This window comes from Pieris brassicae, chromosome 5 (assembly GCF_905147105.1).
Source record: "Pieris brassicae chromosome 5, ilPieBrab1.1, whole genome shotgun sequence".
In the NCBI taxonomy this organism is placed as follows: Eukaryota; Metazoa; Arthropoda; class Insecta; order Lepidoptera; family Pieridae; genus Pieris; species Pieris brassicae.
The window spans coordinates 11,515,605-11,540,241 of NC_059669.1; the positions used below are offsets into that span (position 1 = coordinate 11,515,605).

Consider the following 24,637-nt stretch of genomic DNA (forward strand, 5'->3'; position numbering starts at 1 on the left):
GTCCCTTTACCGATTTATCCTAAAGTTTTTAATACTAAACATTATACATAATTTAATCAGCTTAGGGCTCTTGATAATCACTTTAATAATAATAGAAGAGTAGTTGATATGATTCTATAGGTTACTATAGGTTTATTGTTCTCATTATTTTGTAAACATTAAATTATAATGATTCTAATTTAATGTTTTAAAAAAAATATGTCAAGTCCTAAATTTTCATTTGTCAAATGTACGACGTGTAAACTCTTTGATTTATTGCGGGAGTTAGGTGTAATAAAAGTTTTCCACCACATTGATTTTATTAAATGCAAATAACGATTTTAAAACACAGAAAGTTCATAGTTCACATGGTACGATAATATGTATGGTATATCGTAGATACTAGGTAATAGACTCAGGTTCTATCTTATACTTTTATTCTAAGCGTTCCTCTCCCCTGTCATAATTATCTTGCTATGTACAGTTTATTTCTTACATCGATATGAATACACTGGTATAGTTTACATTTAGGTACTTAATTTACTTTTTTTGTAACATTGTTCTTTTTGTTTTACAATAAATAGGGAAGTAACGGTAATATTAAGGATAATATATACATTTGATCCAAGAATAAAACGGATTAAAAAAATGAATATTAGGATATTTTAATACTAAACTATGTACAAGGTGTTTATAATATTTAAAAGAAAAGTACATTAAGTAATTAGATCTCTTGTCTCAACCGCGTTCTTTACACAAAATACCACATAAAACAGTAATATCGCTGCTTACTTTTATTTACATATCAATTACGACAAAGATACAATTATAAACTTTACGGTACACAACACAGTTAACAGTTAATAATAAATGTTTGCATAATGTCTTCAGGATTCCCAATAATAACACTGACTCTGAAACAAATTGGGTAACTATTTAGTTAGTAAATATGGCTTCGTAAAATTAATTATATTATACTTCTGACTTAATATTCCAGGGCTCTTATTATTTAACTTGCAATAGCGATACCGACAACGAACTTGCATACAAAAACATCGGATATGCTGCCGCTAGAAGTCGAAAGCTATTGGATTTTGTAGCGTACGGGCGCTGGTGTCGTAAATTTGGAACTATATACGTGGTAATTAATTCATATATTTCAGTTAAGGTTCAAAGTCATCCTGAATTTGTCTCGTCTTCTGGTGACAGAAGCCGATTGTGTTGTGCCGGAAAACTCATTCTTTCCAGCATATCGGTGAGTTAAACAATGATGGTAATGACATCAAAATAAAGGAAACTTACAGGCGGTAAGGACACATTCAGAGTGTCATATGAGTTTCGCGTCCGGCGGCGCGTCGTCGTCCTCCTCGAACCTTATCCGGCGTTGTCTCTCGTCCGGTGGGGCTTCGGGCTCCGCGCCGCCGGCCGCCAGTCACACGCGGTCATCCCCTCCGCCCGCCCCGCCGGACCGTACAAACTAAATGTGCATCACGTATTACGACCAAACATTTAATTTATTATGTATAAATTTGGTTTGAAACACAGTGTGAAATATATCTAGAACATTTAATAATATTGACAATACGGGACAATGTGAGAGGTTGCCGATTTTAAAAGGAAATGTACATTTAGGCAAGATGTGTAGCAATTGAGGCATTTAGGAGATAAGCTCGCTATAGGCGTAGTAATGTAATTTAACATCACTAAAAATTACTAACTTAGTTCGTAAGTGCCTGAAGTGCTTGGAGCTTAAAGGTCTGCCTTCGAAATTACACAATAACAAAGTAATATCTCAATAATGAAATTATCCAATTCGGGTAAACAGTTTTTAAGATAATTGTAGACATACAGAAATGTACGTTGAACTGATGGAATTTTCTCTTGTTTCGGTTGGATATTAGCTTTCTACTCTAAGTTCAACTGTTATATTGGTCAATGACCTTCTCCGTAGTCTCAAAAATCTAAGAGTTTTACTTACAGAGACGGTAGTATTAGTAGTGGAGTTAGCTCTTGGTCTGAAGGTGAGAATTCTCCACCGCCTCCGAAGCTGAGCCAGCACTTCGCCATTGCAAAAGCAGTACAGCACAGCCACGCAAAGACCTTGCAACGACGTAATAATGGCTGCCACGTACTCGTAGGCCCGCCACCAGCTGGCTTCACGGCTGGGCCGGAATGGTGTAAGCAAATATTGAACACCTACAAGCAACAAAGATGCCATAAATACTAAGGATTGGATTCTTCATTACAAATTTCATCAACCATCAAACCAATCAAAGAGAACAATGTAATTTTATTACATGGAAAATTATTTGAGCGTGACTAATTAGCTTGTTAACACGCAGTTAGAGCTAAGTGATAGGATTACGATAAATACGTTCTATTTGTCGGTAATTTTGAAGATGAATATTATATCTTAAATTAGTTCGCCATCAAATCGACGTTGAATTAATTGACGTTATATTATTATTCTCACGACAAAATGGAAACACTAAGTGGTTATTTTAAACTAGGCGACTCTGTAGCGTAGTAGTGTCTTAAAAGACCTTTACACAAGAAAATATTAAAAGATAAAAGTTATTTCCTTACCCAAAAGCGGTGCCAGCAAGCAGGTAGCCCTCAGTGCATGAAGGGCAGTAGCAGAAGGCCTTGCGACTCCCGCCCCGCCGCCCGCCCTTAACTTAGTACACAACACTCTCACTATGTTACACAAAAACGCAAGATTCAAAATCACAGTTGCAAGAACTAGAACTGCTAACTCCGGTCTTGGTGCACCTTCATCAGCCCAGCAGAAGGGATCGTTGGCAGTCCCGCGTCTAGCCGCGTGAATTATTGCTGAAGGTATGGGTAGGAGCCACCCGGCTGCCAAAAGAACTCTGACTAAGCGTCGCTCCGAGACAAACGCGCTCACTAAAACTGTGTGTAGATATAATCTGTAAGTCAAAACCAATATTATTATTATTATTTTTTCAAATTTTTTATCATTGTCCCTCAAGGGGTTCAAATATTAGGTACTCTATTTTTTTGTTTAATTTTTAATCATGACAAACCCTTCGCATAACATCCAGGTGTAGTTGGTGAGAAGAGCGTATTGGAGTACAGCGTTGAGGAGTTGGCACCAGGGTGGGTTTTCCTTTGGAGTGTCTGCATCATTGACTACGAGGCCGTACCACGCCAACCACAAAGCATTGTTCAATGCGAACGACGCAAATAAGTTTATGTGCACTGTTATTCTTGCGCAGCGAAGACTTCTGAAAATGCAGTTTCCTTTGTCACGACTGATTCTACTTACAACATTTATAGTAAAATATTATAGTGAAGCTTACTTGAAATACAACAGAATAGCTAGAGAGATAAGAAGAGCAATGAGAGATATGCTGTAGCCTGTCTGGAACAATATTATAACTTCGCTGACATCCTGAAATAACAAGAATTATTATTTTCTTACATCTCTTAACTTGACAATTATTTAATTACTTTACGCCTACGATGTTTATGTCAGTTTCAGTTTAATATAAATTGGGCTATTTAATAGAAAAGTTAGCGCCATTAGATCTAAGCCAACTTCGTAATTTATATTGTCATTTTGCTTTTTTTGTTTATTCCATTCGTTTGATTTGATTATTGCTATCATAATAAAACAGATGTTTTAATTTTTATCGAATCGATTGCTATAGCAAGCTTTATCAAATACTAAACAATACGGTTTTAGTAAATATTAAGTAATGCAAAATTCGGAAACGAAAAAATAAATAAGTATTAGCGTAGCAAGTGGGCAAATTCAATCTGATCAGAAATCTGTAGAATAATCGAGCACCCGGAAGATGTGAACATGGAGCCATCGGTGCATGGCGACCCCTATTGTTCACGTCTGGCTACCGACGCAGACAACTATGTGTGATATACATAATTGACACGACACATCCCGTCCAGACAGAGTGTATTGTAATATACCCCAAACCCCCGTTTTTCGTAAATAAAAATAGCATACTCTAACATTATATATATTTCCTTTGCACATAAGACTCTTTGAAGGTAGAATTTTTTTATTATTTACCAATTAAATTTGCTAAGCTTCATACAAATACGAAGATACTTAAGGTGTTTTAAACATACTTTTTTATTTATTCAGCGAGTCCTACATATGTAAACAACATTTATTTATCTAAATAAAGTAATTAATTAATCCTTGTCTCACAATAATAAATAATTCGCGTTTATATTTATTCTATAAGTTTGGTTCTAGTTTTGTTTAAGTCGTGTTTGAGATTACCTCCTCTGCTTTAACGCAAGTGGTGTAATTTGACCAAGGCTTTCCAGAATCAGGGTGTTCCCACCACGTTCCGTCAGATGTGCATTCCTTGTGTGCCCATACTGAAAAGAATATAACTATTACCTTATTTATGAAGTAACCAATTTATTTATCACACCAAATCTTATCAAGCTTATGCCAATACTAAGAGATTCGTAAGCTAAGAGCGAAATATACGTTGGAATGAGGGCCATAAACATAGATAAACTCATTAGAACATAGTGGGTATAACTGGCTTGACGAATTGTTTTTCCATTTTAATAATTTGTTTTGCGTAAACTTTCTTGGAACAATTCATGTTTGCCCGACCATGAACCTGTTTAAACTTAGCTTCTGGTACCGACAAAATACTCGTGACTTTATTTCATAAGCTATCACGATTAAGAACTAATCCAATTAAATTTTCAATACAACAATTTAGTTGTTAATAAATAAACGTCAATTATAAAGGTAATTTTAGATAGTTGAAATATATTTACGAATTATACAATTGGTAAATATTTTTAACTTTCTTTCGTCAGCTATATCAAAGTTTCGGAACATAAGTTCATCCACATCGTAATCCTCTTTTCAATTCTCCTGTGCGACATAAAATCGAGGACTTTCAAATAACAGTACTATAATATCTGTCCCTAAAGGCTACCTTTACCTTTAGGACCTGCCTTTTTGAATCCGATGGAGAATGTCTTTGCGTAAGTAGCAAATCTGTTTTGCAATATGATTACATATTAAGAATGTGACATACATTTGAAATCTAAATAGTAAGAAACAGAACAATGGTAGGGGACGATAGAATTTTAACAGTTTTAAACGTGTAAAACCTTGCCATCGAAGCCTTTCCTATATCTCGGAACAGAACCCCTGAGCTCTTTCAGAAGTAAGTTTAACAATCGATATACATACATTCTGGGCTAAATCCGGGTACAAATTCGGGGCAGTGTGCTAACGCAGTGCTGTTTGCTGGCGTATGTGGCCAGCACAGCCAAGTATCGTATGTGCCTTTGCAGTATAACCCTAAGGAAAAACGAATGAATTAATGATGGCTGAGCAGGGCAGATCTGACTAATGGGTGTAACAACAAATGAAAAAATTACAGAATAAATTATATAGAATATAATAAATTTTATACGTTATCTAAAAGTTCATTCAAGATTAACTTAATTTATCAAGCGTAACCACTACGATCACCCGATATTATTTATTTAAATTTAGGTCGGCATTAACTACGAGTAATTAATTAATGGATGACGCGTACTCCATCAATTAATTTGTTTCACAACTATTTCTGGACATTGGTCTTCTTCAGTTTCCCTCAAAGAGTATGCTTACGTTCAGTTACAGAACATTACGAACATTTTATGTATTTTATGCTCTTGGAGGTTTTTAATTTCCAGGAATTATATAATTATTGCGGTACAGGTACAGAAAGAAGGCTTAAAATTGTGAAATGTGTCTGCTCCATGCTCCGTTAGAGGCCCAACTGAAATATCGTATAATTAACCCTGTATCATAAAATACCACTAATTATATTTATAACTCAGTTATTACGGTTGCAGTACGTCAATAAAAGCCGTAGAAAATAACATTTCGGATGATGGGAGGCTGCCACGCTTACTCAATTTTAAAACGTTTCATGTCCTATCATTTAAATAGCTTTGTGCCTCCCGCTGGCTTTTAACATTTATTCCTATCGAAAAACAGCGTGGAGGATAAAGGTTATGTTGTTAAATGTTTTTGTAACAAACAATACCAATAAAAAGACAAAATCCTGAAATACTGAAGCTAAGTATTTTAGAATTCTATATCAATGATGAATGAAAGGACATTCTTTAAATAGAACTGGGCAGTCATTTGCCCACCATGTCACCTGATGTTAAGTGATATGTGGCCTACTGGAGAGCACGACTGTTCAGGAGATGCCTATTTAACCTCCGCTTAAACGGACACTTATAATACCAAAACGGAAGGCTTATAATATAATATGGATTATATTATACTGTATACGATATAAATTGGTTGGGTGACATTTATAAATATTTGGAATTCCAGAGAAAGCTCTACCAGTAGGCGGTTCCGTGTTGTTGTTGGCGATGTCACACTCTGTTTGCTCCCGGGCAATCCGCTCCGGATCTTCCATGGTCTTCCACCTATTGATTTCTATGTGCTATTAACCTGCCTTCCATTTTCCTGAAATAATAAAAAAACATTTATGTGAAAATTTTTGAGGTTATTAAGTGTTTTATTTTAAGGTAGTCCCGAGTAGTCGTATTCCTTTTATGAATGCATGTTAAGAAAACTGCTGCTGGCAAGTCAGTAAGGATAGCAGATTTATTACATTGACTACTACAATTGGTGTTTTTTTCTATATTATTTTTTTTTTTGAACAACATAGTGACTGCTGTAACGTTCTGCTTTTTGTACAAGCAGTGTTAAATTCAAATTCAAAATCATTTATTCATATAGGTTATAATTTTAAATAAAACACTTCTAATTTTAGATTTACTGCCAGTTAGTTCTCAAATCAAGGGCGTACAAGGGAAAAGAAGAACTGGTAATAAACTCTCCGCCACTCTTTTTAATCGCCAATTTATAGTTTTTCACAACGTTTGTAAGGAGCTGTAAACATTACACCATTTTCCACATGTTATCCTAATATCCTCTGTCAGCAGAAGGCATGGTGAATTAGGAGCCCCCACTACATTCTCGTGGAAACAACACGCAAATACGTAGTCGAAATAACTAATATCCCCGCATACACGAATTCAAGTACGACCAATCACCTCAAGTAGCATCCGTTCACGAGTATCACGCATGGCCAGCCATCGGGACAATCGCCATATTTTAGGGAGAGAGACAGCCCAACGCATGGACGCCTTATCTTAGTGTTACTCTTCACTTTGAACCCCTTTGATATTACTTATATGGTTAAGAAAAAATATCGTGAGAAAGCAAGAAAATCTTAGACCCAAAATCGACAGTATGCCTGAATAAAGACTGTAAAAGAAAAAACGACAAGGAAACGGTCTCAAAAATATGTCTGCCCTTTACCACATTAGCGGTTTCGAGACTTCATCATTTTTCCTTATAACTTTTTACTTATATTTTTCACTTGTGTTACTCATACAAATAATAATAAATAATACATCGAGGTAAAACGTCGTCGCCCTAACGATATTATTTTACCGGGGAGTGTCCGCCCATCCTTTACCAAATAACAAATTTTGCCAACTTCGTTTATAACGATATCACGAAAGTTCCTAAGTCCACAATATTCTCTGGTAAAAAAAGGATTTCTTTACTTTAAAGAGCTACGAGGAAGTTATAAAATAACAAAGAGTAGATTTTGCGTTGCCTATTAATTTTGTTCCGCTTTGAAGTTTAGCTTTTTAACCGTAATCATAATTCATCTAGATATTAATAAAATTGAAAGATTATATAAAGCCTTTAAGTGACTTCCTACAACTAAAAATATTAAGGGCAACGTTCATGAACGAAATAAAAGAACTAATTTTAATCACAAATTTTATACTATAACTAGCGGACACGACGGACGTTGTCCTGCATGATATTTCGATTAGTGATATCGATTAGGATATTAAACAAAGTATGAAAATATCGTCTACAGCGCCATCTGCCGGGCTGATTTGTGAATTTGAACCATCCAGGGCTCTACCCAAACGCATACAAAAAATCATTCAAATCGGTCCAGCCGTTTAAAAGGAGTTCAGTACTATACACACGCACAGTAGAAACAAATCATAGATCAAACAGCACACGGCGTGTGTTTGGAGTGGTTTAGGAGTCCATAACGGACAAACAACGTAATTTTATAATAATCAACGTAAGTTTCTTTTTCTGATCGAAGATTTTATCATAAACACTTAAAAGATGATTTTTTAAATTTACCTTTTACAACCAAGTAGTAATCTAATTGTTCCAATATTTTTCATTAATGTTGGCTCATAAAGGACGCCTTATACTTAATTTGTATCCCAGAAGCAACAGCTACTAATTAGCCTTTAATTGTCATAATACCAGTAGGAAGTCAATAACATAATCATTCCCCAATAGCGTGGGGTCAACAATCGACGCTAGATTGACAATTCCGATCCAATAACAATCCCGAACGTTTAAACCCAATATAGCGAATTCTCAAAGGACAGAAGGCAATCAATTAAATCGTGGAATCAAATAATGTCGAATTACCCGGCGACCGGCTCCCGCCAGACCCTGATTTACAGATGCGTAATAAACTCAACTACTCAATGACGATTTACAAACCGCAATTTTCTTCTGCTTATTCTAAAGATACCGACGCTTTTTCATCCTCTTTCTGCTTATTTAAGAGATAACGACCCGAAATGTGGGGGTTTGCGGATACATTATGATTCATTTGTCCACGATGAACGTTACTTTGTGTTACAAGTGCTCTTCTAAGGGTTCAGGCGGAATATAAATAATTAACTGTGATTTCCATTGTAATTTTACAAGTTTCTTAGTCGGCATCTTTTAACACAGAAAATATTTGTTCATTCACAATTGACTGTTTAATGTGCAGCAAAATGTTTTTGCTTAAGTGATAATGCCACGTATCTGGCATTCATTGGTATTAAATCTTTACAAACAGTTTTTAGATTATATAAGTACATAATTATAATTATTCCTATTAAAAATTTCATGATTTGAATTTGAAAAGGCTCCGCAAATATGCGCACAATTAGGCCTCGATGACTGCGAAGCTTTTATTATTAGCCCGGAAATAGATTCCGCTTCTGCCGCCCTTCGTAGATCGACGTACTCTTTAATAACTTCTTATATTTACACACTGATGTATATAGAAAGACGTGCTGATGCCAATCTAAGATTACAAAAAGGCATCACCTCAGTCCTTAATTAGCAAAATTAGATATAGAATTGATGTGCTTTTTGACATTGACACAAGACTAGGCCATGACTAGAAGACACTGAATCAAGACATAAAGACTGTGGTATATAGAGCACTGTATATAATGCTATATAAAAGTGGTCGTAACATCGCCATTACATCTGATGGCGCGAGGCAATAAAAATGTTATAAAACACTTAATTGCGAATGCCTGCGACATTCCACACGTCGATGTTAAAAAATCCGATTATAATTTACTACAGAGAGGCCCAGCTCCTTTATTGTGTTAATATTTTGACCTTAATCTACTTGAATAAACAATATTGACATTTATGCTAGTTAATTTTATTCAGTACTGCATTCGTTTAGCAGCAAAGCGAAAGCATAAAATAATTATTTATTAACAAAATTTCAATTAAGCACGTTTAATTGACTACCTGTGTCCTGCAACGTTGCATACGTTTATTTCATTAGCAATCATTAAAACTTGCTTTATTATTCGTAGTTTATTAATCAACATACAGCGTTAGATAACGTGAAGTAAAGTTGCGAGAGCAAGCATGTTACGGAAATAAGTCAGCCAGGATAACCACAATTCACAAAGCTCCAGACACGTTTCCGATTAGAAGCCTACTGCTTACCGGGGTGCGATTGGAGTTATTATAAACCGAGTGACGTCAAGACTGGCCACTTGGCTATAAAAAGTCTAATAATCTACGGTGCATATTTTTTAAAATATTAATAATAATGGAAACAGTGAACTCGAAATAAGACAAATTCGGCTTTGTACACAATTTATAAACGATATGGTAATTGTAAGAAAAGTATCATAATGCAAACCCGAATTGTATTTTAAGCTGCAATAAAAAAAATCCACAATTAAATAAGGATTTTGGAGGAGACAGGCCACAAATGGCTAATAAAATCCGAAATCGCTGTGATGAAACTAAGTTGGCAATCAACGAGATATTATTTAACATTGTTTAACAATAATTACCTATTGTATTAATATTGTTTCTTTGGTTGAATGTGGTAACTATAAAACATCTCCTGATTATATCACTTGTGTTGGTTTGCATTATAAATTATATTTAGAATTTTATAGCACCTTTGATAGAAGATTATGGCGTATGAATCAAACAACATCCGCATCGCTTAAGTTCAAGGTAAATTAAGATTTACAATCGTTCTAAACTTGTTAGATGTAAAATTTGAGTATTAATAAACTTAAAGATGTGATCAAAACTCTTGACATTGTTTTTATTTTGGTTATGGTAATCTTAGCGTAAGAATCAGTGTCGAGACTCATTGCTCCTGTATGTTAAATCGAATAAATTTTCTTCGTATGGGTCATCATCAGGGCTATCGTTACTTGGGTTCGTCAACAAGCCTTCCATAACCAAGCTTTCCAGTACGGAGGACTATAAACTTATTAGTTAGTAATACTAACACAGTTAAAAATTACTTTATTATGTATTCGTAACTAAATTGCAAATTAATACTTCTATAAGTGTCTTTGAAGTAGACACCATGGCCTCCATTGCCAAAAAAGTGCAGTTCGTTTTTTCTCGCCAGGCTGTGATCATCGACATCATGCGCCACTCTTTTGCCTTCCTCAATATTCCAGCCATTTTAGAGCCATGTTGCATAGCTAGATACGCTAGCAAGCGGTCGGATGGTATGTAGTTGATTCCTTATAGGATGGGACGGGCTTTGATATCGGATGCTACTTGTGTTGTGGACGCGTTAGCCCCGTCTCACCTCCCTCGGAAAAGAAAAAGAGCTGGCGCTGCCGGAGAGCATGCGAAATATAATAAATGGCTCAAATTAAGAGTATTTCCTCCAACTTCGATTTTGTTTCCTTTGAGTAGAGCCTCTTGGGCTGTGGAGTTCAAGTGCACAGGCGCAAATTAGTTATTAGTACTTTTAGTAGTATTTAGTTATTATATATATAGTATTAGTTATTTATAATTCAGACGTTAAAGTTAGATTAGATTTGACTTTGTAATGCAGAAACACTCACGTTAATCTCACAATACTGTTTTCTGTGTACAGTAATTATTACTCTAGTTACATATCCATATATTCTGATTTCGTGAATATTAATGAACACATTTTGCATTGTTGAAATGGAAAGCTTTCTAAAATATCACATTGTTTTTCACACACTATTTCCATAAGGTATTGTTTTTAAACGTAGCGTTTACGAGAAAAATATACATAAAATAGTATTTTATATAAAAACATTTAATTAATATTAAGTTCATAATTAAACTGCATTGTCAAATCTCTCTCACCGCTAGCAAAATTTTTTCGTAATGGGAGGTGTTCGGACAGAATACTAGGCAAATTTATTTTAAGTTATTTAAGTCTTAAACGAGAAGATTATTGCCAACAATAAAATCCGCCAATGTTATTTGTAATACTTATTGTTTTTGTGTCGATATTGATAAGGAAACAGGGACACTAATAATATTTAGAGACCAAGCTCGTTATTGACAACGTAAAGTAGAGAATCCTTGGCAGTAAGCGAGGTCATTATCATTAAGAGGTATAGAAACTCGAAATACAATGAGTATGGCTAACAATACGTTAAATATAATAAAGATTCCTCCTATTTTACATATTGCGCTGCGCAAAACTTCGTGCAAACATTAGTTTATTCATGGACACGAAGGTTCATTCCGTTACGAAAAGAAAATTAGATATTCTTTCTACATTTGAGTAAATTTAAGATAAATTTAATAGTTTCCGGGTGTGGTTGGTACTGATAAAGTGCGCAGTAGCCAATTATATAACTTCCTTAACCAGGACAGGACAGCTAATTGAAATATTACTAAAGAGTAATAATTAATCGAATTCACTAATAAAAATATATATTTTTTTATAGTTCAGCACTCTTTGGATCGAAAGAATTAAACTAAAACCCAAACGATAGCTTCCGATAGACGAGCTGATCAAACATCGTTACTTGAATATTAATTGGTCACACCCTCAGAAGCGACTACACACAAACACATATTGCAATGCATATCTCAACTGGAATCCCCAAAGTAAAGGGAATAATGAACACATTACACGGACATGCACGCGAACTATTCATGTGGAGTCAGTTAGCTTATATCATGGAGAATGTTTGAAAGATGTAAGTTCCTGTTCGGATGAATACCTAAAGCGGAATACCATATTCAGAGGTCAGCGAAATTACATCGCTCGTAACCCGTTAAGAATTTTTATTGCGCACCATCACTTTATCAACCAGTCAGTCATGGTGTTACCGTGCAGAAATATAAGAATATTTTGGTCTTTATAAGTAAAATTAAAACTGTATTGTTTTAAATAAGTGTTCTAAAGATTTTTTCAACCATCGTTTGCATAATAACAATCACGGTTAATATTATCATATTTAGTCTTAAAGTCAATACATCCCTTTCCAAGAAACGCGTTTTGGCTTGGACGTCGACAGTTGTTTTCATCGCACTGCAAAATCCCTGTTCTCATAGTTTTCTTATCTATACTTTTAACTTGTCTATTAATGCTTACAAGATAATAGCAAATTTTATTTTTTGTAGTGTCTGTAGAGTACACCCACGTTGACAAGCTTATTCAATCAATAAATATGGGGTATATTTATTACTAGTTTAGGCGATATACCAATATTATAGTTTCAAGCTTGTACAAAGCTTCATTTACATTGTTTCGGTGTTATATGAAGTACCTAATGCAGTCGATATTTCTCGGCGCCCGCTCTAGTATTTATGATTTTATCGGCGTCGACAAAATTAGATTTTAATGTGTACAATTTTTTTTTAATTAATCTAAGAGTAAATTAAGCAAACCCATCAATATACAGTTTATATTGATGGGTTTGCTTAATTAAAAAAAGTTTATCGAATAATGTGGCTAACATCTAATATCATTTTTAAGAAGACTAATTGGTTTAATTTCACATCATATTTTCTTGCTTACCGTTATACTGCGGTTTTTATTAATTGGTCTCTTTATTCCTTCTAACCCTGAAGCGTACCTACTTCTGTTAGCCGAATAATAAGTTTGTTGTAAATTTACTAGACAAGGTCCCTATGCCTGTGCGCGACCAGTACCCTACATTTTTTACGTAATAAGTAAGTATTGCCTCTCGAATCGAATTTCGAGGGAAACATTTTATTGACTGGTAGATATTGCCCTCGCGACTTAATTCATGTGAAAATAGTAATACCGTTTCGCCGTTACTTCGCAGTTATCATTGCTCTGGATTGCTATATCGTTATGTCCAGATCGGTCTACTATCATCGCCTTCGTCTTATCGCGAGGCGAGTCAAAATAAATAACACTAGTTGCTCGTAGATGAGACAGTAATTCCTTTAAATCTTCATATATCTTGTCAAGAATTCTTGCATCATTAGCATATCTTAGGTGGTTAATCCTGCGACCCTCCACAGAGATTCCCTGCAGTCCTACAAAGTAAAGCACATTATGTACTCTGTGTAGATGTTCCTCCTTCCTAGATTTTAATAAAAATTTTCGTAGTATAAGGATTGGTTCACGAGTGACGTTTCGATTCTCAAATCCAATTTGTTCAGGTGCGAGTTCTTGATTGAGGTGTGCTTGCAGTCTAGTGTTAAAAATATGAGGAATTGAATGTGATATGAGAGAGTTGAAACGGTAAATGTTATATTGTTGTGTTGAGGTATGAAAACAGAGAAATACTATTATTTAGTACCATACAGCAGGAGATGGGGCTTTAAATATCTCAATCGAGATTCCATTAATTCCAGTGGTTCGGCCATTTTTCAAGTGATGTGAAGTCTAAGCGAAAAGCGATGAAGCATTGTTTTGTTCTTAGATTTCTATATCTGTTTTTCTGATAAATTGTCTTTATAGGTAGATTTTTGGGTCGAAGACATATACAATTAGAAGGGTTTAGATTCGTCCGTTGCTTTCACCAAAACAGCAAATGCGCAGAAAAATCCATTGATAGAAGGCAGTGATGAAGTCCGCGTTGCATGCTCAGGAAACACCCGCTTCAGATCACAATAATTTCGAGATAGAATTTAGATTCTGATTGACTGATCAATATACAATATACTGTAAGTATACCTTTATCCAAATTATCACCCGTTATGTATATAATTGCTCAAGTGCATTGTTGTTGTCGCGATGCTCCAATGATTTGTAAATATAATATGCTTACTTTTTTATGAATTTAGCGTTTCTACTTTTTGATGATATTTTTACCCAATACTCATGACCTGTACAAGTAATGTTTGAAATTGTAATGCGTCAAAAATTTGATATCATACTAATTCGACTAGGAGGGACAAAGATTCACTAATTGATATTTAATACGCGCTATACGCTTTCAAGCCACAGGGTGACCTAAATATTATTTGATACTTGCCCAAATAGAGAGTATTTCATTAAATAACCTATACTCTTATTCACTTTGCATATAAAAGGAAGTTTACAGCCTTTAATTATAGTATAATGCAGTTAGACCATAACATTTAATGGCCGTAATTCCCACAGATTCCTATTTACTTAGTTTGATAACGCACGGGAGTCTAGAGGTAAGATTTCTAATTAATCGATGCCCTCTTATCAAGACTAAATATAATGTTAATTTTGCCTAAAAGTATCCAAGGTCGGGAGTGGGCATTCTATTTAAAATAACGAAAGTAACAACAACATCTCAATAATTGTAATCAATTTCCAATGTTCAATTGTAATGACATACTATTATTATTAAATAAAAGGAAGTAAATAGGAAGGAAGAAAGGAGAAAATTAAAATGTACGTCAGTATTGCTCCTTTGTAAATCGTATCGTGTCAATGTTAGTTAGTCGTATAGGATGATATGATAGCAATTGAACTCCTGTATTCCGGAGCCACTCTCCGTCAATGCATTATGTAAGTGCTTCTTCAATTTATATTGAACGATCGCAGGAAGTAGGAATGAAATATTCATTGTATTAAGTATACAATGAATATATACGAAAACACATTATATAGAAAAAAATAGTTAAATCTTATAAGATTATTTATATAGATAAGATATATAAATAATCTTATAAGATGTAACTATTTTTTTTATTAACTATTAATTAATTTAACTATTTATTTATATAGAAAGAGTACGTAGCGTGAAGTTGCTGAAACTTGTATCGACGAATTAAGAGAAAATGTCTGCTGTAGCACGAAAGACAAGCAAAGTTTAATAAGCTTCATTAAGCAAGATTGGAATTTTCTCTGGAAAAATCAACCTGAAAAGCTCTGCAGTGTTTCTTGAATGCCAATAAAATGGTGGAAATGTTGGTATGTAAAAATAGAAGAAACCCTGGACTAGCGCAATAAAACCGTTTATTGGCTTTTACGACGACAGCTGCTTATCATCCGCAATTTGTTTATGATTAGAATCATACACAGGGTTTCTGTTAAGCTAAATACGAATTATTTGGGGAATCAGTTCAAAGACCTTTCGACTTTTTTTATTCCGTCAGTAATATATATCCTTTGTAAATGACGGCCAGCCTTAGTAATTATTTATTCTAAGAGCGCAATTTTTTTCCAAAATGTCAACTTCAGCGTCACGGGGTTGTCACGGAATAGCCAGAATCTTATGATTATTTAATGAAATACTGAGTAGGTTCCGAGATTGAAATCTCTGTTCTTGGGTGAATTTCTAATTAACTACAACTGGCTATATTTAAATATGCACTTTAATTTCAAAGTTATTATATTAATGGTAACAAAGTTATATTATGTTTAATGCATTAATAATATTAAATAATCTGCATTACTTAATTTTCTAAAAGGTTATAAATAAGAACGCGGTCAGACAGGAACGAACACAATGGCGTGTCTTGATTGACGCATCAAAGTCGTCTGGCGGATCGTCATTGTGTCAATTACTATGAACCGGCTGTTCCATGCATTTGTAATCTTGTGAAGACAAACGCACGTTCAACGTAATGTTGATTCATCAACGTAACAACGTACTTTGGGACAGGCTAATGGAGATTGTCTTCACTATGCTTATGATATTAGAGCACTGGTGGCTATTTTAGTTTATTTACAACAAAAACAATCTGTGGCGCTACAACGTTAAGTCTCAGATTTCTGTAGTTGTTTCATGATATTTTGTCAATCTAATATGCAAGTAGGTGACCAGCCTTCTGTGCCTGACGCCGACGCCTTTTTAGGTCTAAGGTAAGCCGGTTTTCTGACGATGTTTTCACCATTCAAGCGCACATAGAAAGAAAATTCAGGTTCACAGCCGGGGTTCGATATTTATTTACGCTAAATTATTTCCCCTATAAAACATGATTTTACCAACAATAAATTTTTTTTATTAATGCTTGGTCATATTAGAATGACCTAATTCTATTACGTGAGTATATGTAAATAGTTTTGTAAATATTTACCTAATTGTAATTTTTGAAAGAATATTCAATAAATGGTCACCCTGTATGGTGTAATGATTGCAAACATGCGAAGATTTGAAGTGAGAAAACTTTTCCAGCTGAATAAACAGCCGGATAGGCTCGCAGGTAAAAATAAAGTTTATTTACTCGCTCGCGCTCAGTCTCGCCTACTACCGTGATTTTCATCGTGTGACTCACAACACCAAGAGTATCAACAGTTTCTAAGCTCACTGATAAAATATAATAGTAATCTTATAGTTGCCGTTTGTGGATTCAATCGTGTGTTGTAGTACTGTAGGTAGTTCGTCACCCACACTGCTTGTCGATAACATAATAGTCTAGTAATCTTATATGAGAATAAAGCGTGTAAAATTACAACAATTTTATAATTATTTCATTTGAATTTATAAAATGTACAATTTTATATTATTTCGGCTACCACAATTGTTATTACTTAAATTTGTTCATCTTTTAAGAATTACAATGAAGAATCTTTGGTAACGTACATTTATGTTGTAAAAAAGAAGTAAAAGAGAAATACAAATAGTTTTACGTTTGAAAAATCTTTTATGTATCCAGAAAACGTAGTTGAAATAAAAGTAGGAACGTGTACGTTTTAGCTTATTTATGGGTTTTGTCTAGCGAATATCTCAGGGGCCATCAATATTTTGCATGTTCATTCATTTTCTGTGTTGCCAATTGTCAAACCTTTCATGGCAAAAATTCCTCACAGTATTAGGTAAATTATTTGACATTTAGATTTACAAATAATAATAAAACTACTTACTTACATAAATAAAGTTAGACCAGTCGTACCTCATAATCACTGAATTTTAATACTTTTGCTTTGGCTTGCTCGAAATTAAAAGTTAATTTGTCACTTACTAGATTTCATTTGATGCGGTTTTTTTCTAAACCGGCATAAACTTAATTGTGAAACAATCGCAGTGTAGATGTAAGTAGTGCTTTTGTCAATTAGTTAGGTTAGTCAATTACAGCCAAAATTTTAAGAAATACAATTCACAATTGAAAGCTTAAATTTCTAGAAAGATCTTTTATGTTTCCCACAGTTTTGAGAAGTCGCGCCGAAAGATAAATGTACTGTACTGTGTTGTGTTGTCAATAACTTAATGCATCGATACTGAAATAGATTTTTATCATGTCTTACACAAAAGTAAAAGAATTCCTTTGAGACACGACCGTTTTGTAGATCGGACACTTGTCGGCTGTAGATTGATGATTCTTGATTATTCAATGGCATACGTCACCGAAGGCTTCGGATTCGGCATTCATGAACAATAATATTCTATGTAGATCTTTCAAAGTTGGAATACTAATATATGAAAGTTTTCATAGTTTCAAGATCAAAACGATAAATATATCTCTCAAAAATATATATAAACATGCTGATGGAATTATATCTGAAATAAATTAACTAAACATCTTAACAAAAAACAAAAATTAAACGCACTACGACTCTCCTATCAAAGCTACATTCATTTATCACATCACATTTGACTTAATAAAAAATACAAATGTTTAACTATTACAAGTAAGCATTACAATTGTAAGATTAGGGAACCTTTTTAAGTAAGAAATGTGTGCACACGTAAGAAGTGAAACTCTTTATGACCTTATTTTTCGAAAAATGTTCTGCTATATGCAACTTTACAGAAATTGGTTAAATAAAATTAAATTATATAAAATTTAACAAAAGGCTTTTATCATCATAGACATGAATACAAATTATACAATAATTTCATTTTACCTTATTACAACTAAGATTATTACAGAATTCAATTGTAATTTTTACCATCATTGTTATCGTTATGATATATTTTTGTTATTAATGGCTTTGAATATCTATCTATAAATAAATCGACAAGAAAAAGATGGCGCGTAACTGAAAAATCTGACGCATTACCGAAAAAAGGGGCGGTAAATTTTTTCCCAACGCCGATAAAGAAGTTTCACTTCAAAAATACCTGTGACAGGGTTACCAAGCTCATAATAAAATTAACAGTTAATTCCATAACGTTATGTGACACAAATATGACTTTAGGGCACTGTTATTTTGAAATATGTCTCGCTATTCCGTGTATGAGGGCGCGTTCCCGTAATTCAAGGAAAGTGGCCTTGCCTCAATAAGATTATGGAATACGTTTGTAAAAATTACATACTATGAAGTACTCAATTGAGTACGTAAGCGTAAGTAGTGTTCGCAGTGAGCAAGCGTGCAAAATCGGGTTAGTCACAGCGATAACTCTTTGTAAATTCTAGCAGTTACCTAACATGCGTGTCCTTAAACTATTTAAATTCAATAGCCCACTACTGAGACACATTAGTAATGTGATATTTTGTGTATTGTGACTATTAGTAAAACAACTTGGTAACTATAACTTTTTCATCGACATTTTGACGTATTACAGTTTAGCTTGACATAATGCTTTTGTAGGTTCCGTGGCTTGCTAAATGTAATACGATTAGCGGAGGTTTTTATTAGTTCCGGGACGACAAAAGAAAAATATTGAATCGGTTCGTGGAAATTTATCAAGGTCTTAGTTTATTTTTTTGTATTCTTCTAAAAATACAATTTGCCTATGCTACATAGCGAAGGTTCATAAGTGAATAACCCAGTGTATTGCCTAGTCAAATAAAGAGGTAAAAAACTGTTTGGTGGCTCTCCTTTGATCTAAAAGTCTCAGTAAATCATGAGAAAGCTTATCAAATATTGGGCGCGTCAAAGCTATGAGTACCGAATTACACATTTTTGTGTTTTAATTCCGTTAACTGCAAAATTTCCTGAGAGTTCTAAATTGATAATATTTTTTACAGACAAGGTGTTCAGACTTCTTGTATCTCACACGCGTTAATTTTTGTATCTAACATCAGCCTCGTGATATTTTCCTTCACTATTAGTATTAATGCATTGCTGGAGTTTGAACGAGGCTTCGAACTCAGGGTAAAAAAAGGTATACGCAGAACTTCTTATAAATAAGGATATATTTGAATCGAAAATATAATTAATAAATAGCGTCATAAAAGCAAATTTCTTATCTCCATTATCTGTGAAAGTGACATGAATTCTACACAATAATACGCTCCTTCGTTGTCTATAAATCGCATTTATGTCAGTGCAAATTGCTCCTTATGTTTTATATAATCACTAACCACCCTTTAAGCTTGTAACAAACCTTAAAGGTACACGACCTTAGAACAATTTCAAATCTTAAAACATGAGATCAAACGGAGAAAAGTCGAAGTTTGTTGCAAAAAAGCTTTTAATAAAAAACGCTAAAAATGTAAACTTTTATTGAGTAGATTCTTGGTATTAACTCTTTATTTGTGAGCTTCTCTATGCGAGATCACGTTTACTATCTAAATAAAGAAGAAAATAATTATATTTGTTTTGTTTTCTTAGACATTTATTTTAGATTAAGAGTGTTTGCGTTGGATTAGTGATAGATTATAACAACATTGTGATAATTCCAATTTAATTGAATGGGATGGAATTGTATGTTAATAATACAAATTGAGGTTTGAGCCTCAAATCTATGTCTATTTTATGGTCATTTTAATCTAATAGGTAAGTGGGTGATCGGCCTCCAGTGCCTGACACACGCCGTCGACTTTTGGGGTCTATAGGTATGCTGGTTTCTTCACGATGTTTTCCTTTACCGAACGAGCGAATAATCAATGCGCACATAGCAAGAAATCCCAATGGTGAAGCCGGTAACTGAAGCTACTACCTCTCAGGGATGAGAGTCGCACACTGAAGCCACTAAACCAACACTACTCTCATTAATCGTAGGTTAGGTCCAGTAATATAATAATGGGACATGCCCCATTTCAGTATCTGTTTTATTGACATTTTTTCTAAACAGGCAAATAGGTGCCCAAACAGCCTTTTGCACCTGGCCATTTCGGTAATTTGAATTTTGTACATCAAACGGTACCTAGCATACGATTCCATTCAATTAATTTGGTATATCTGATTATACGTAAAAAAATACTAATTGTCTTTACGGGAAAGTACGAAAACATTTACGGGAAAGTACGAAAACATGTCAATTTTGGTAAAATTTATAAGCACACAGGGTTGAATAGTCAGTTGAGCAAGTTTTTTGTTTTCTAGGTAAAAATAAAGCAACATTAACCAGCGCAACCATTGCGCGATTACGGGCAATCGCAAAGCTAAGTGAAGTGAGTTCGAATTGCCCTACAAAACCTTTTCCATTTATAACGATATATATATTTCTTGCCTTTCTCGTATAGTGTTATTTATTCTGACCAAATCAAAATAGATCTTTATTAATCGAGAGGACTGTGAAGATTTAACAACAATTATTAGATAACCTTTGAGATTCCTCACGCAGTAAGAGGTCCTAGACGTTAATGGAATACGTTGCGTCTGGTTCAATAAAAGTAATGTACAAGGGTTGTTCAGCATTTAGCTCGGCTATACATTTAACAACAGGTTGTTTCGTATAATTACGGACGTAGAATTCTGTTCGGGTAAGGAAATGTTTAATGTTAATTTATGCGATAATCTTTTTTTCTTTTAAATATGTTGACAGAAATAACTACGCATTCAGAAAAACACCGCAGATATGCTTGTAAGAGTTACATTTTATAAATTATATATGCTGTCGAAAAGAAAACAATGTTGTTTGTGAAAAAAACAAATGTTTGAAAAAAAAGCAGTGACTAAATGAGATTGTAAACACTAATCGCTTTTTTGATAACATGAATGCTTATCAAATATTAGAAATTTTTAATTAAGTTATATAGGTAAATTTAATTAAATAAAGCATGTAAAGTTAATTTTACAAAACTAATATGATTTTAAAAGTTAAACAGATAAAGATAAAGTATTTCAAACACTATACGCACCGTGATGAATAACCAATTCTACAAATACATAAAATATTTTCATTCACATTCACCAAATGTTTTAGTAAACAGCTACTGTATACGTATAGTACGTATTTTTACTTTTTAAAATCAAAACAGCTTATTACGTCTATAGAACACTTGTTTCTTTAAATGAGATTTAAAAAATTCGAATGTACAGACGAAACCGCAAAGGAAAGTTGTAGAGACGACACACAGCCGTCTTACAAGGATGTCGGCCTCGCACTGGCACACGTTTAGGCGCGTATGAAAAGCGGTTTTCACTGAAAATTTTGGTTTTCTATACCGTAGTTTTCCCATACACATTTCTGTATAAGTTCAATTAATTTAATTAATAAGGAATATGGTTATCTGTAAATATATATTGCGGAATTTGTGGAAAATATGCCTTAGTTAATTCAGATGCAATATATAGTTATGTCGCCTACATCAAGATGGAAAATTTATTTATTTAAACATACTCGCTTCTTGTAATTTAATTTAAAACCCTTAAATAGTCAAGCAATTACACTTTTCTCATAATCATTATCTGTAAGTAGCGTAAATTCAGTTTCCATCTATTAAAAACGGCGATTTACCAACTTATTTCGCATGTTTACTATAAATAAAATGTTTAATGGACGTTAATTGTTATGAGGGTCGTAACAATTATTAAATAGGAATTATAAATAAGATGTTACAATAATACGAGAGACGAATACAAATTACTCGTCAGAATTACCTTAACTGTACCGTGACTGTGATTATTTAATGTACTTCAACTGAAATACAATGAATTCTTTTAATTAAAAGTTAAGGCCTAAAATGAATTGCTTTTTTTCACGTTGATATAATTTTCAAATGTGCATTCAATGCAATTAATCGTGAAGTTATTCTGGTGTTCTTCAATGGTAGTTCCAAATTTAGCTGAGCTACAAATGGCGTTATTGGTTTTGTGGTCATGCTACGTAATGCGTAGCAAAACCAATTTTCCAATAGTTGTGTCACGGGCGATACAGAAAATGTCCTTTAACCTAAGTGGCTGTACAATATCGAGTGTGATTCAATTTAGAATAAGGGAAAATTGGCCTTAAGACACTGGTCGTTGCTAGTACTCATTTTTGTTTTTGGTCTTTTAGCAAAAAAATTAAGTCATACAGGATTTTTTAGATATTACATATTAGGAAAGGAATTAAGGATCGTCTAATCCAACCTTGGTATGGGATTTAATTCCCGCTTGGTCATTTAATTTTTATTAGAAACGATTTGAGTGAAGACTCGACAAAATGGTAAATCATCTCATGATAAATAGGAAGGTAAATACTTTTAGGTGAGAGATATGTCGTGAGACCAAAGAAAGTAATTGAAGAAAAATTTCCGTGGACGGTCGTATGCCGTAGTGAGCATAATGCCTACAGACACCTCTGCCTCAGATATACTAATGCGAATATAAAAATATTTTTACGGTCAATGATACAACTAGAAATTTCATTAAATTTATTGCATTGAAGTATCTTTTACAATGTAATACGTGTCTCGCTGGAACGTTCTCGAGCAATGGAATTAATTCAAAGGAGAAAAATGACGGCTTAATTTAATCTAAACACGAAAGTTTAGAGGTGGGTATTTCTTGTACTTGTACGTAAACCTTCATGCTGATTACGGATATTAGTCTAGAAGACAATAAAAAAACTGAACAAATGATATCAACTCGTAGTTTCAATTATTCAGAGATATCTCTGATAGAGGATACTGCTGTTGGGATATCCTCTATCATTTAAATCGAATAAAAAGTTATTTGATTATAAGCCCTTCGCTGTGACCATGTCTTTGCATATTATATTAATATTATATAATGTAAGTTCGGGCGGTCTGTCTCGTCAATTCTCGTTAGATGTCTCCAGGGGCTCACCGAGTTGATATGATGTATATGACTTTGTTTGGATGTTTCATTAGTAACCTGTTATCAATTTCATTAAATTGTATCTAGGATATAGCCATTTCATAGACAATCAGTCTTCCTTATGTCTGACACATATCGTCGACTATTGGATGCCGGTTTTCTCACGATGTTTTCACTCACCGTAGGTGCGCACATCGAGGTAAAGTCCATGGGTGCACAGCCGGGAATCGAGCCTATGACCTCAGGGATCCATCGCACGCTGATCATGCTTGGAGGACATATAAAAGTCACAAAGAATGTAAAATGACTTCAACGTCGCTTAGATTAGTTTCCTTGAATTCATTGTATTTTCACTAAAAGCTAAAAGAGAGTGCAATGGAAATGTAATAGTAAATCTCGAGATAATTATTTGAAGTGAAAAAGCTTTAGAAAGCAGCGATTTACGTAACAAAAGGATTAGTACCTATTCGCTTTGTTTGAAATTAGAGCATTAAGCCGCTTCCAGACCGGCTCCAAAATATAACATTAAATTACTTAAAGCCAATCAATTATTTAGGACATGCTTGTACCAAGCATCCCATTACATTTGAAAAAATAATTGACGAATATGATATGTTAGTTTTTGTTGAAACTGTTACCGTAATAATGCAGGAGTGGAGGATCAAAGGTGGAGTTTTCTTTGAAAATGCCTATGGATAGATAAAGGCACCTTTGGCTAACGATACGATACGTACTTACCATGGATGAATCCATAAAATATTAATAAATGTGGAAAGGATGTGATACAGGATTTACGATAGGCTGTTACAAAACTTACTACTAAAGTTTAACATTTAGGGTTTAGATTGATAACAAAGAGAAGAGATGATAATGAGCGTATTTTGACCTAATTTCAGTGCGGGCATTTGAAATTGATGTTCGCATCTGACGGCTTGTGGCCTGTTTAAAGTGGCCTTTTCTGTGAATTATGGTTGAACTTTAGTATTAATGAGATTATTCCGAGTTTCTAAAGACATTATTTGGAGATTATTTCTAAATTCACTTTAACTCATTTAAACACGAGGGTTTATATAAATTTTTATCAAAACATGTTTAACTTTATATAGTGGTTCGATAAACAACTGGGTTGATGGGTGTGTGAAAAACGTACTCCAGCTTTCGTTTGACTGGCGTTCGACTTAACGTTAAAAAGACAGGTTGCACGACGTATACATGTGTTAAACGAAGGTGTGTGGTATTAACGT

At 33.9% G+C, this 24,637-nt stretch overlaps 1 protein-coding gene across 1 annotated transcript; it reads right to left on the reverse strand.

The window, feature by feature from the left end:
* Positions 1–290: 290 nt before the first annotated feature.
* Positions 291–21,723, reverse strand: LOC123710354 (calcitonin gene-related peptide type 1 receptor). Its single transcript, XM_045662184.1, has 10 exons — positions 21,491–21,723; positions 6,350–6,475; positions 5,192–5,302; positions 4,250–4,350; positions 3,303–3,394; positions 3,027–3,227; positions 2,566–2,909; positions 1,958–2,175; positions 1,282–1,456; positions 291–893 (listed from the first exon to the last, which is right to left on the reverse strand). Exons 2-9 carry the CDS (start codon positions 6,423–6,425, stop codon positions 1,412–1,414), a joined length of 1,188 nt encoding a protein of 395 aa, XP_045518140.1. The 5' UTR covers positions 6,426–6,475; positions 21,491–21,723; the 3' UTR covers positions 291–893; positions 1,282–1,411.
* Between the last annotated feature and the right edge of the window lie 2,914 nt (positions 21,724–24,637).